Raw genomic sequence first — 12,403 nt, 5'->3', positions numbered from 1 at the left:
AATCACTCCCTTATCTTGTCATAAGATCCCATTTTTAATCAAGTCTATAGTAGTATGTTTACATAAAATGCACTATTTTAAGTATTCATTTTAATGAGCTTTGGCAAATTTATACAACCCATATAACTACTACTAAAGCAATCAAGGCTCAAAGCATGAAAAGATTCTATTTCAACTTAAAATTATCTATCTCTTGTGTATTTGTTTATATAGCACATTTGAAAAAAGCACAGATGGACTTGCTAAGAGCTGGTATTTGGGAAGTGAAACTGTTAGTACTTTCACTTCTTTAAAATTTTTTTATTAAAATAGTGTTTCTTTTTAAAAAAGACAGAACAAATGGTACAAAAAAAACCTATCTACTGTCCCCCCAATAAATGCTAACATGTAAATTTAACATTAGAGATCATTTCAAATCCTTCCTTCCCCAGTCCGATCCACTTCATCTCTCCCAGAAGAAACAATGATTGCTAATATTTTACTCCATATACATAAGCAAAGGAGAGATTATTTAATAAACAGTACTGAGAAACTGGTTAAAAATTAAGGCTCTGGCTTTGGCTAACAGTTCAAGTAAGTAGCCTAAGCATTACTTGCTCAGTCGTGTCTGACTCTTTGCAACCCACAGACTGTAGCCAACCAAGCTCCTCTGTCTATGGTATTCTCCAGGTAAGAATACTGGAGTGGGTTGCTATTTCCTTTTCCAGGGCCTCTTTCCGACCCAAGGATGGAACCCAGGTCTCCTGCACTGCAGGAAGATTCTCTACCATCTGAGCCACCTATCAGCTCACACCCATCACTGTGCAAATATGAACTCTAAATATGTAACTGTTTATTATCCTTTGATTTTTAAATCTGTGTTAGAAAAACATAGATTTCTTATCCTAAAAATATTCTTATCCTAAAAATTAAATTCCTAACATTATTCTTAAATCTATTTGCTAGAAATTATCATAAAAAAATAGAGGGAATTCCCTGGTGGTTCAGCGGTTAGGACTCTGTGCTTTCAATGCCAAGGGCCTGGGTTCAATCTCTGGTTGGGGAACTAAGATCCCGAAATCAGCATGTTGCAACCAAAAAAAAAAAAAAAAAACACCTAATAAAAGAATTTAAATAAAGAGCATACCTTAGCCAAAGTTCACTAATTTCTTTGGCCAAAAGGTAGCAAATAATGATTTATAAAATGATACCATTCATTTAATTACTTCAAATTTTAGCTTAAGTTTTCTATATTAATAACAATCTTCTTATATTAATATATGAGTAGCATTAAGAAAAATGTTATTCTCTCAAATAAGTCTTTCTAAACTCAGTCTTGACACAATTCTTTTAATTAGTCATTTTAACATATACAAATCACCTAACTGAACAGCAATGTAGCAAATGAAGGTTAGCAATGATCAGACTCTGAGCTACACATAGATTATAAACCATTTTAGGATGATCGAACACAAACTTTTAAAAAATGGTGTACTAAACAGCCACTATGGAGAACAGTGTGGAGATTCCTTAAAAACTGGAAAAGAACTGCCATACAACCCAGCAATCCCACTCCTGGGCATACACACCGAGGAAACCAGATGTGAAAGAGACACGTATACCCCAATGTTCATCGCAGCACTGTTTATAATAGCCAGGACATGGAAGCAACCTAGATGCCCATCAGCAGACGAACGGATAAGAAAGCAATGGTACACATACACAATGGAATATTACTCAGCCATTAAAAAGAATACATTTGAATCAGTTCTAATGAGATGGATGAAACTGGAGCCCATTATACAGAGTGAAGTCAGCCAGAAAGATAAACACCAATACAGTATATTAACACATATATATGGAATTTAGAAAGATGGTAACGATAACCCTATATGCAGGACAGAAAAAGAGACACATGTATAGAACAGACTTTTGGACTCTCTGGGAGAAGGCGAGAGTGGGATGATCTGAGAGAATAGCACTGAAACATGTATATTATCAAGTGTGAAACAGATCGCCAGCCCAGGTTGGATGCATGAGACAAGTGCTCAGGGCTGGTGCACTGGGAAGACCCAGAGGGATGGGATGGGGAGGGAGGTGAGAGGGGGGATCGGGATGGGGAATATGTATAAATCCATGGCTGATTCATGTCAATGTATGGCAAAAACAACTACAATATTGTAAAGTAATTAGCCCCCAACTAATAAAAATAAATGGAAAAAAAATGGTGTACTAAAGAAACAGACAATGTAGAATTCACCAGGGTATGTTGAATCGAGAAATGCTTCAGACAGGTCTTAAAAGAAACAACTGGAATAGAAGCAGGAGGCTGGAAAGCATGCAAGGCAGGGTAAGTACAGGAAGAATTATAAGCTAAACAATACCTGCTCTGATTGATCAGCCTGGATCAGAAAAATCATGTTATAATAATAAAAGATAACAATGTATTAATTATACCCCTACTTTATTCCAAAAATGATTCAAGCTTATAGGTACATATTAAAATGTGGCCAGATAGCATAAAGTAAAAAGTCAGATAGATAAGGTAAGACATACGAACATAACAATAAAAACCAGAACCCACCTTCCATAAAATGGAATTCTTGCTTTGGTTGCATTCTGTTTTAGTTGGTCAAAAGCCCCTATGAAATAAAAAGTTAATGAGTCCTTAAACTTGAAAATAAAAATTTCAGGAAATAATTTTCAAATTTCAGCACAATACCTGCTCTGAATGTGTCTGCACATATCAAACAGGTCTTCCAACCTTTCCTCTGATAATAATATGCTAACTGGGAAAGGAAGATTTTAAAAATCAATAAATACAAATTTTACACATGTAATTGTTTCTGTTTACACTTATTATTTACTTAAGGAGTAAAATAAAACAGTTCATATTCTCCTAAAAAGTAATATTATTACATTCTGAATACCGAAGATTTCCTGAAGAGTTTAAACTCTAAGTGCCAAACAGTCACATTCAAAGGATATGAAATGATCGAGCAACAAATGACCACGGTAAAAAATGTTATTAACGTTAATTAAAAACAAACAATAACATAACCCTCTAAGAAATAATCCTGTTGTTTTTTTTTCTTTCTGAACTATAAATAGTTGAGGCTTCTGAAGCAAAATCTGGTAACAAAGTTGAGGTACCCAATTATGAAGGAAAGGGTGGTATAATGAATTTAAAATTAGCAAAATGATATGTAAAATGAAGATCCATACATATTATACTGGGTGAGACACTGTGAAAAAGGAATCCTGAGCCACAGGATATAAGGTAAACTTCCCACCTTTACTTCTTCAAAAATCATATCCTCATCTCCTTAAAGAATAGGAACAGTCTTCTTGGTAAAAGCACTTGATTTCCTCAAACCTATCTTCTCCATGACTTTGTTTTTTTTTTTAATTAAGTATAATTTACCTTTGAACATGTAGTTGTTTTACCACTCCCTTGCAATCCAACAAACATGATCACATTCTGTTTTCCTTTAGTGGGTGTCCATGCTTTAACTCCAGGGTCTACAAGCTACATACCAAAAACAAAGATAAAATCAGGTTAGCACATGGTTACATTCAAAACCTCTCTCCCCACATCTTTCAAATTATAAAAACGATTTACAGACATTTCAATGTAAGAGGCAACCATAATAACGCATTATATAACCCATTAACCAATAACGCATAATAACCCATTCTAACGCAACTCTATTTCCCTCTGTAGTATATACACACAGTGAAATTTAAGAATTTAAAATAGGGCATTGTGAAGTTATAAGCAAGCCTATACTCCCAAACCAATTCAGAGGTAAGGATCTCAAAACAATTTTTAGAAAAAGTTGAAAGTGTATGAATGTGAGACCAAGTCTGAGCAAAGGAGCAATCTACAATAGCACTGTAGAAATATAATATATGTGCAGGCCAGATAAGAATTTTTAAATTTCTAGTAGTGACAGTTCAAAAAGTAAAAACAAGTGATATTAATGTTAATACTTTAACTCAATATATCTAAAATATTATAATTTTAACATGTAATCTACATTTAAAAATTAATGAGCTATTTTATATTTCCCTTTCCCATACTAGGTCTTTTTTTTCCCCTAAATAAATGTGCCATGCTAGGTCTTAAAATTTGGCATGGATCTCTTATCCATCCACTCAATATCAGATCTCAGTATGGACTATCCACATTACAAGTCTCAATAACCACATGTGGCTAGTGGCTATAACACTGTAATGGCACCTACCTTCCTATTCAATTTCACAAGTGTTTATATATGAGCAAAATTACAAACTACATGTGAAAGGTTTTCCAAGTGAGTCAAATGTTAAACTGTCCAATGCCATTGGATGTACTGCTCTATAAAGTTATAATATTTAAAGTAAAAAATCATCACCAATTTTATAATGGCAGTCAGTGGAAAATTAAGGTACATATACAGACAGTCCCCAAACTAACAAGCAGGAGGCATTTTTAACGTTCATTTAAAAAAATAATACATTTCCAAGTCAGTTGTTTGGAACTTGAAACCTCTATCTCTATATAATCAAACCGTAATAGTAGTTAATATCCTAGACCAGAGGACATAGACCGTATTTACAACTATGTGTAAAAGTCTTAACACACACATGTCCACTCATTTACTGCTTTTGTGCTATAACACCAGACCTGAGTTGTCGCAACAAAGACCATATGACCCACAAAGCTGCACCTATTTGTTCTTAAGAGAAATTTGCTGAGCCCATGCTAGATGATACCATAAAAGTTACATAATCCATATTATACCTGATTTCAAGGAAAGCCATGTGGTAGAAAAGGGAGGAAAAGAAAATACATTTTGTTATCTTCTTCTCAGGCAGAGAGCTACCCATAAGCAAACTTCTGAAATAAACAACAATCTTAGACATAAATCCACTGCCCTTCCTCTTAGATCCTTTCAGAATACTAACGCTGCCCTGTATTCACCTCCATTCTCTATATCCCATGGCAGAATCACTCAGCTCTCTATGAACCTACTATTTGGAACTTACGTTTTATTGAATAATGATTTTATTATAAATTTATCTTCTCTTCCTCCTGCATCCTAGAACTGCAGTACTGAATTTTCATATTCTATCACATTAAAATCTGTTATCCTATCTTGGACTTTGAATCAATCTTATACTGGTGCATGCTTCTGTAACATTATACACTAGTCATTTAGAAAATACTGGTTTATTGAGTTAGGCAGATCTCCCATTGTTGACACATATCACTACACAACATTGAAAATTTTATTTATTAATATCCATACTGATCTCACCAGATGACTTAAGAATTGGGACACTGTCAAACTCATTGGGGGGATTCAAGCTTCTGGTTTTCACTTGAAAGCTAGAATTTTATCATTGGCTACAATACTGTTAGTTGTTTGCCTAAAGTGACAGGCCAACTTTATTTACTTCAGAGAAAATGTCTGCCAAAGGTTCAAGGCCAAATAAGCACAGATTAACTGTCTGTTGCTTTCCTCAAGACAACCATCAAATTTTGGTACACAGCAATACGGCTTTCTGCGTACTTTCCAGTTCATCACACAAAATCCTATAAACACATATATATTTAAGGGTCAAGATTTAATACCACTAATAATTTCCATCAAGGACACGTTTGAAAAAAAAAAAACTTATTTTTTTTTCACTGCAAGTGTCTGGGAGTAAAGGGAACAATGACTACTAGTATAGTTTAGTTTATCACTGCCTTGTTCAAGCTAGGGAGTTTTACCCAATGGTTTTACCTGCCATTGCTTTTGCACTGATATTTGCAGAGCAAATATAAACACAGTAAAGAGGGCAAAAAAGGCAAATGATGTCTTAGTGTTATTATGAAAACAGTTTTGACCTTGCTTTGTACACCACTGCCCCAGACCATGAGCTTCTGAGTATAAGGCCCAGTACTTTTCATCTCTGTTATCAGCAGTATATGGCATACAGCCTGGAATAATGTAGGCACTCAGTAAAGGCATCTTAACAAAGCACTTGATGTTCCAGAATTGCCTAAAGATGCCAACCCCTAAAAATAAAAATGTTCACTCATTCTGTGCTGACTTCAGGTGTAAGATGAAGAGAAAACTGGAAATATTGTGAGGAGGAGTCCACACAAGGAGTTTGGAGATCAGACCTGTGTCTACCACTAACTGTCTCACTTTTCTCAACCGCAAACTGAGAAGACAGACTGGCTAAATTTCCTGATCTCTGTTAGGTTCTGAATTTCTTTTCTAATTGATTAGTCTACAGGACTAAAGTGAAATGTCACAACCATCTGAGATACTAGATTTTCTCCAAGTGCCAATCAGTTCTTTCGGAACTAAAGGAGTAAATGAAACTATTCACACAATATAGGGGGAAAATACCTGGAGACCACTAGCAGGTACCTGTTGCTCCTTAAAAAAAACTTTTTTTAGTTTCTTTCTTTTCTGCCCCTACCATTAGACTCAAACATATTTTCTAATGCTCTAAGACTCTCATTATAATTTTCACAACAGCAGCAGCAGTATCAGTTCTAAGGTGGGACAGGGAAATAGAGTATAACTTGTAAAATAAAATTTCACTGATTCAAAATTGCTTAAAATCTAGGCAAGTGTAGGATATTCAATCTTTTAGACACAATAAAAGTGTAGAAAAGAACTCTTTCCAAGAGCGACTTTCTGCACAAAAATAGGCAAAACTTGATATTAAAAGAGAATAAACTCAAAGAGGCTCTTCCATCAATTAATATATAGTGAAGTTGTACTTTCTATAACTTGCTTTAGCTTTTTTTTTTGTAGGAGTAAAATACCAACCTTCACATTTGTACTTAGAATTTTAGTCTACAATAAAAAAAAGTCTACAGTTTTGTATTCAGAAAATATTCTATTAATATTTTTAACAGATAAATATTCCATAAAAACAATAAAAAGTATTCTGAAATACATTCCTGTTTGCCATGCTAATGCAGTGAGTGTATAGAAAATCATAGCACAAGCTATATATACTTTTACCTTCACAAGTTCTTTAAATACAGCATGCTGAATCATTTTCCTTTTGTTAAGACCAGATGCCATCTCTTCAAGATCAATAGCAGACCTTCATAATGATGGTTTTTGAGGATAAAGAGGGGGAAAAGTCAGTTAAGACACTTAAAAAAACTACCTTTTGCCCCAAAGAATGTAAGAATATCCAATCATTTATATTAATATTTTTCTAATTAACATGCATACAATTACTACAGAGTCATAAGTTCATACCACAAAGAATTTACCATGCAATATTAGATATATGACTTTGGTTAGTTTTTCAAGGCTTAATTTTTGGAAAGTCCAAATATTAATTTGTCCTCACATTACTGTGAAGTATTAATTTTATTTTTCTTGCAGCATACAGAATTTATACATGTTTACACTAAGCAGAAAATAAGATTACTTCTTGCAGTTCTAAATGCTTAAATGTCCTGTATTTAATACCCAGTCTGACAATACAAAAAGGAAGGGGGATGGCCTGAGCGTGAGGAGGGCTAGGACTGAGACAGCTAACTCAAGTGCCCTCCATTATTCTATGTGCTCCGCCCCAGTCAGCGCCTCTCCCGATTAACACAATGACGAAGGCCACACACACTACTCCTTTATCGAATATGGACAGAGAAACCAAAAGGGGATAAAAAAGAATACCACTCTCCAATAGTGAAGGAGGCTGATTAATGCCATCTTTAGTCTGAAGAGGATTAAAACAGCACCACTTTTCTTTAAGGACTCTGAATTGCTAACAGGCTTTTCTGTTAAAATACTATACAGTATATGATTGAATCCATTCAGATAAAGGAGTAGTAGAATGGAAAGAACTCCATAATTAAATGAAAGCCACATGTAGTTTATTCTTTGAACCATTATTATGGAGACGCACTATAAAAGAAGTCTTCCAACATATGAGTTCCATTCTTTCCCAGTGCTATATAGCAGAAACATTTCATAACGCAGCAGACTTTTCTAGTTAGCTCCTCATCCCGGTAAACTAAATTTAGTTTTGCCTGTTTTTTACCTTTAATTTAATTAACTTACTTTACATTTTCTCTTAGTTGCTTCACTAGTTTAATATTAACATCTGCTTCCAATAATGCTGTGCATACTTCTTTTAGCATAGCATTTAACACCTGCAAATAAATAAAACTTTTAAACAATTCATTTCAACCATATAAAAACAATGACTGACCAGTCATCAACCATACAACCATGACTAATTAAAAACCATAGTATACAATTAGAGAGGGAAAAGGTTTTCAGTTAGCCTTTGAGAGAGATTTTATTAAATATCTAGTCATTTTGTCAAAATAAGACATTTCAGGGAATTCCCTGGTGGTCCAGTGATTGGGACTGTGCATTTCCACTGCAGGAAGCATGGGCTGGATCCAAGATAGGGGAACTATGATCTCACAATTTGCAAAGCACCACTTAAAAGAAAAAAAAGACATTCCATTTCTTTTTATTCAACCAGGTATTAACCACCACAATTTTATCCCTCTATTAAAGTAATAATAGTAAAGACAATATACAAGTCAAAGAAAGTTACTATACAATACATGTTGCCATTGAAGTTTTCTATGCCACTGAATCCCTGTTGCTGATATGGAACAACATCTTCTCAACTGGACTACCATGGAGGAAAATGTGACAAAAGAAAATGACCCAGTCTGACCTATTAGCCTTTACTATCTCCACTCAGAACAGAGGAACAAAGTTGAAAAGAAAATCATCCTCTGTTAATAACTCACTATCATCACATATTTGTTGAGCTGCCAGGCATTGTGGTTAAAAGATCACAAACTATAAAAAAGTCTTTAAAAAAGATGAGCCTTAGCCACTCATGGAAATAGCTGTTTACACATTAGAATGCAATACACTCCATGAGGGTAGGGATTTTAGTCTATTTTGTTCAATGCTATATTCCTGGTGGCAGCAAAAATGTTTGCAAAAATGTAGGCCCTCAAACCCTTCTTGAATGAATTCTCATCTTCAACTTCTGTCATATGTCATATAGCAGCTTATCAGATTTCTCTATCCCTCACTAAAGGGATTTGATAAAAATGGAACTGATCTTTCATTAGAGGGATTTCTCCTTGTTAATTCCCTAGTAACACAGTATCAAGAATAGAAAAGCTGCCAATTTAAGTAACAGCTGTTATTTTACTTCCCACCAACCTAATCTCCTTGGTTTCTTTTCTTTTTCTACTATAAACACAAATAGCATAAGGGTTATACAACAGGGAAAACTATTTGAAAAGCTGTCATTTTATTTATTCTGAATTCCAAAGACTAAACAGTGGTTTAAATTATGATTACTTAATATTAATTATTATAAAAAGCTGTGTATGTGGAATTAGAAACAAGATTATAATCCTGGTTCTTCCAATAAATAAATAGTGAAACTGACTTCCTATTGCTGTTAAGAGAGAGGCTGGACTAGCTGAGCTCAAAGATGGTCCCCAAATTATTTAATTCCACTAGCTTATTAAAGTATTGATATCAAATTTTATATTAGAATTTTCTTTAAACCTCCAAGTTAGAAAATACTTTTTATCTATTATTTCATTTGATCTTTAAAACCATCCTGAAAGGTAAATGCTGTTTTCTCATTTTAAACATTAAGAAATTCTGAATTTGACTTGCTTAAATTTCTATGACTTGTTTAACAGGACACTAAATAAGGTCTTCTAAAACCAAAATCAGTACTTTACCACTGGTACCACAAAATGTAAAATATACTTGTGGACTATAATCATCTTCTTTCAGTTGACAAACTATTAATGTACAATGTGGGGGGGGGGGGGGCAGGGAATGGGAGCAAGAAATACCTTGTACTTAAAACCAGGAGGAAAAGTATTTCAGATATCATATTAAGGAGTCAGCTTACAAAACCTCCAAAAAACTAAAAGAGGATTTCAGAGAAAATGAATCAAAGTAGCCAAAATGGAAATATTAGCCTTATATAAGAATGTCAAATAAAAGTCAAGCAGAAAAGATCAGACATATGCATGTCTAATCAAGAAGGAAGGAGGAGGACACTAAAGATATAGGCCTATATCAAGAGAAAGCAAAAGCATATTTCCAGACCTAAGCCATTTCTGAAATATAAAACGTATGTCATTAGTTAAGAAAGTTGAAATTAACATAGCCAATTTCTCATAAAACACACTACTATACCCATTTATGGATTTTATCTAGAAGTAACTATATAGAGATTATTAATCATCCATCTGCAATGCTAGTGATGATGTGCAATCACATGTATTTTTACATACCTCTTCATTGATAATGGTGGCATTGCTCAATGAGCGCAATGCTGATGTTATTTTTCTTCCAAGGTCTGCTAGTACCATCTTGAAAGCTTTAAGATGTGATTACAAGAAAATCTAGGAAGGAAAAGAACTAAATAAAAACATCTGAAAACAATCAATATCAGTTCCCATAAATGAAAACTTGAAGAGTAAGTTCAAATTAAAGTACTTGAGTGTTTAAAATACAGTTAACTTCAAATTCTACAGCCTCAACCTGCATCTTCAATACTGTCAGGTCCCAAAGCTAAAGTAACACTTGGTTACAATGCCTTATATTTGAATACCTAACTGGAATATTCTATATGAATCCATAAATTTGATATATCTGACAATAAGCTTCGAAGAAATGATGACATTTCAAATTAAATCTGTTCTCATTTTGGACATACTTGTCAATATGAACAACTGACTAATGTGCTATGTACATTCTTAAATGAAAAAAAAAGGAGAAAAAGAAAAAGGTGACATCTCCACCCTGGAAATATCTTTTTAAGATATTTTTATCTTTTTAAAAGATAAAATATCTTTTTAAGATATTTAAGATATAAATATCTTTTTAAGAAATATCTAATTAAAGGATACATTCTGATTCATGCTCTAAGCAAAAATAAATCTTTAAAATTAGTAAATCACTTAACTTTTCATAGATATTACATTGTCTCGTTCATTTTCCTAACAACTAAGGAAAGAGGTATATATTAATAAGTTGTTCTTGATTCTCCAACTCTAAAACAAGATAACCTTCAAGGCCCCTTCTAGCCCTTAAAATGTTATGATTTCATACAATATAGAGATGTACCTATTACATGTAAATCAGGATGTACAAAGTCATGGATGGTAAGCAAGTAAATATGATTTGCAGTTCCTGCCCTCAAGTTGTTTACTAGCTAGCAAGACAAGGCACATGAATGAGCAGCAAAATAAAGTAAATCTAAAAATTCCTCTGCCTGACTGCCTAGGCTTCTTTCTGCCTTCGGAATCAAATTGAAACATCAGCTTTTTCCGGGTCTCAAGCCTGCCAGACTGCAGACTGGAAATATGCCATCTGCTTAGCTGTCCTGGGTCTCCAGCTCGCCAACTCACCCCGGGGATGTCAGGACTCATCAGCCTCCACGATCGCATGAGCCAATTCCATATAATACATAAAAAGAGTTTCGTGTATGTGTATGCGCATGCACATGCATAGGTATGTATACACACATCCTGTCAGTTCTGTTCTGTGGAGAACCTTGACTAATACCAGTTAAGTAGTAGTTCAAAGCTAGCAATAAAAGCTTATGGTCAAGAAAAAAAAAAGCTTATGGTCAACTGCCAATAATTATAAAAATTATATATATATATAAAAATAAGCTCAAGTAGACAGAACAGGCTTTACTGAGAAGGTTGTCATGAATTTGATCCTGATACAGGGAAGAAGTTGGATAGGTGGAGAAGAGGACAAAGGGGAGTTTGAAGAAGGTGAAATGGTACAAGCAGAAATGGAGACGTGGAAAAGCCTAGGACATATTCATACCTTATGTATGCACTGTACTCAAAGATTATTGAGTACTATTTGGAAGACAGTAAAAAAAACATTCCAGTCAGGACAGAGGGCTATATAAAGTGAAAGTGAAGTCGCTCAGTCATGTCCGACTCTTTGCCACCCCATGGACTGTAGTAGTCCACCAGGCTCCTCCATCCGTGGGATTTTCCAGGCAAGAATACTGGAGTGGGTTGCCATTTCCTTCTCCAGGAGATCTTCCTAAACCAGGGTTTGAACCCTGGTCTACCACATTGTAGGCAGACGCTTTACCATCTGAGCCACCAGGGAAGTCCCTATATAGTTAGAAGGAAATACAGGGTGTAAAGGGCTCTGAAAACCAGGCATCAACTGTCCAACATAAGCAATACTGGCAGAAAAGTTCATTGTTCAAAACAGCTGTTTTGGTAACTATTCCAAGCTAACTGGTCTAATGTAGTAAACCAAAGATTATCTAGACTTGATCCTATCTATAGACTAAACAGCTGACTCATTCAACACAGAGAAAGTGGAAAGATGAGGGGAGTCAAAGGAAGCAGGCGGGGAAAAGGCACTCAAGGACC

General features: G+C 34.5%; 1 protein-coding gene across 4 annotated transcripts in view; it reads right to left on the bottom strand.

Annotated features, from left to right (window-relative positions):
- The window catches only part of LOC133068109 (signal recognition particle subunit SRP54), a 71,792-nt gene that overhangs the window by 46,673 nt on the left and 12,716 nt on the right, over nucleotides 1-12,403 (bottom strand). For all 4 annotated transcript variants that reach the window (XM_061159167.1, XM_061159163.1, XM_061159162.1 and 1 more), the window contains 6 exons: nucleotides 10,286-10,396; nucleotides 8,049-8,140; nucleotides 6,996-7,080; nucleotides 3,404-3,508; nucleotides 2,702-2,768; nucleotides 2,564-2,621 (listed from right to left, as the gene is read on the bottom strand). In XM_061159167.1, the coding sequence (XP_061015150.1) occupies nucleotides 2,564-2,621; nucleotides 2,702-2,768; nucleotides 3,404-3,508; nucleotides 6,996-7,080; nucleotides 8,049-8,140; nucleotides 10,286-10,363 (485 nt within the window). In that variant the 5' untranslated portion in view covers nucleotides 10,364-10,396. The remainder of the gene's footprint in view (nucleotides 1-2,563; nucleotides 2,622-2,701; nucleotides 2,769-3,403; nucleotides 3,509-6,995; nucleotides 7,081-8,048; nucleotides 8,141-10,285; nucleotides 10,397-12,403) is intronic.

This window comes from Dama dama, chromosome 13, assembly GCF_033118175.1.
Source record: "Dama dama isolate Ldn47 chromosome 13, ASM3311817v1, whole genome shotgun sequence".
Lineage (NCBI taxonomy): Eukaryota > Metazoa > Chordata > Mammalia > Artiodactyla > Cervidae > Dama > Dama dama.
Note: the sequence above shows the minus strand (reverse complement) of the source record. Positions and strands in the feature narration are given on the sequence as shown.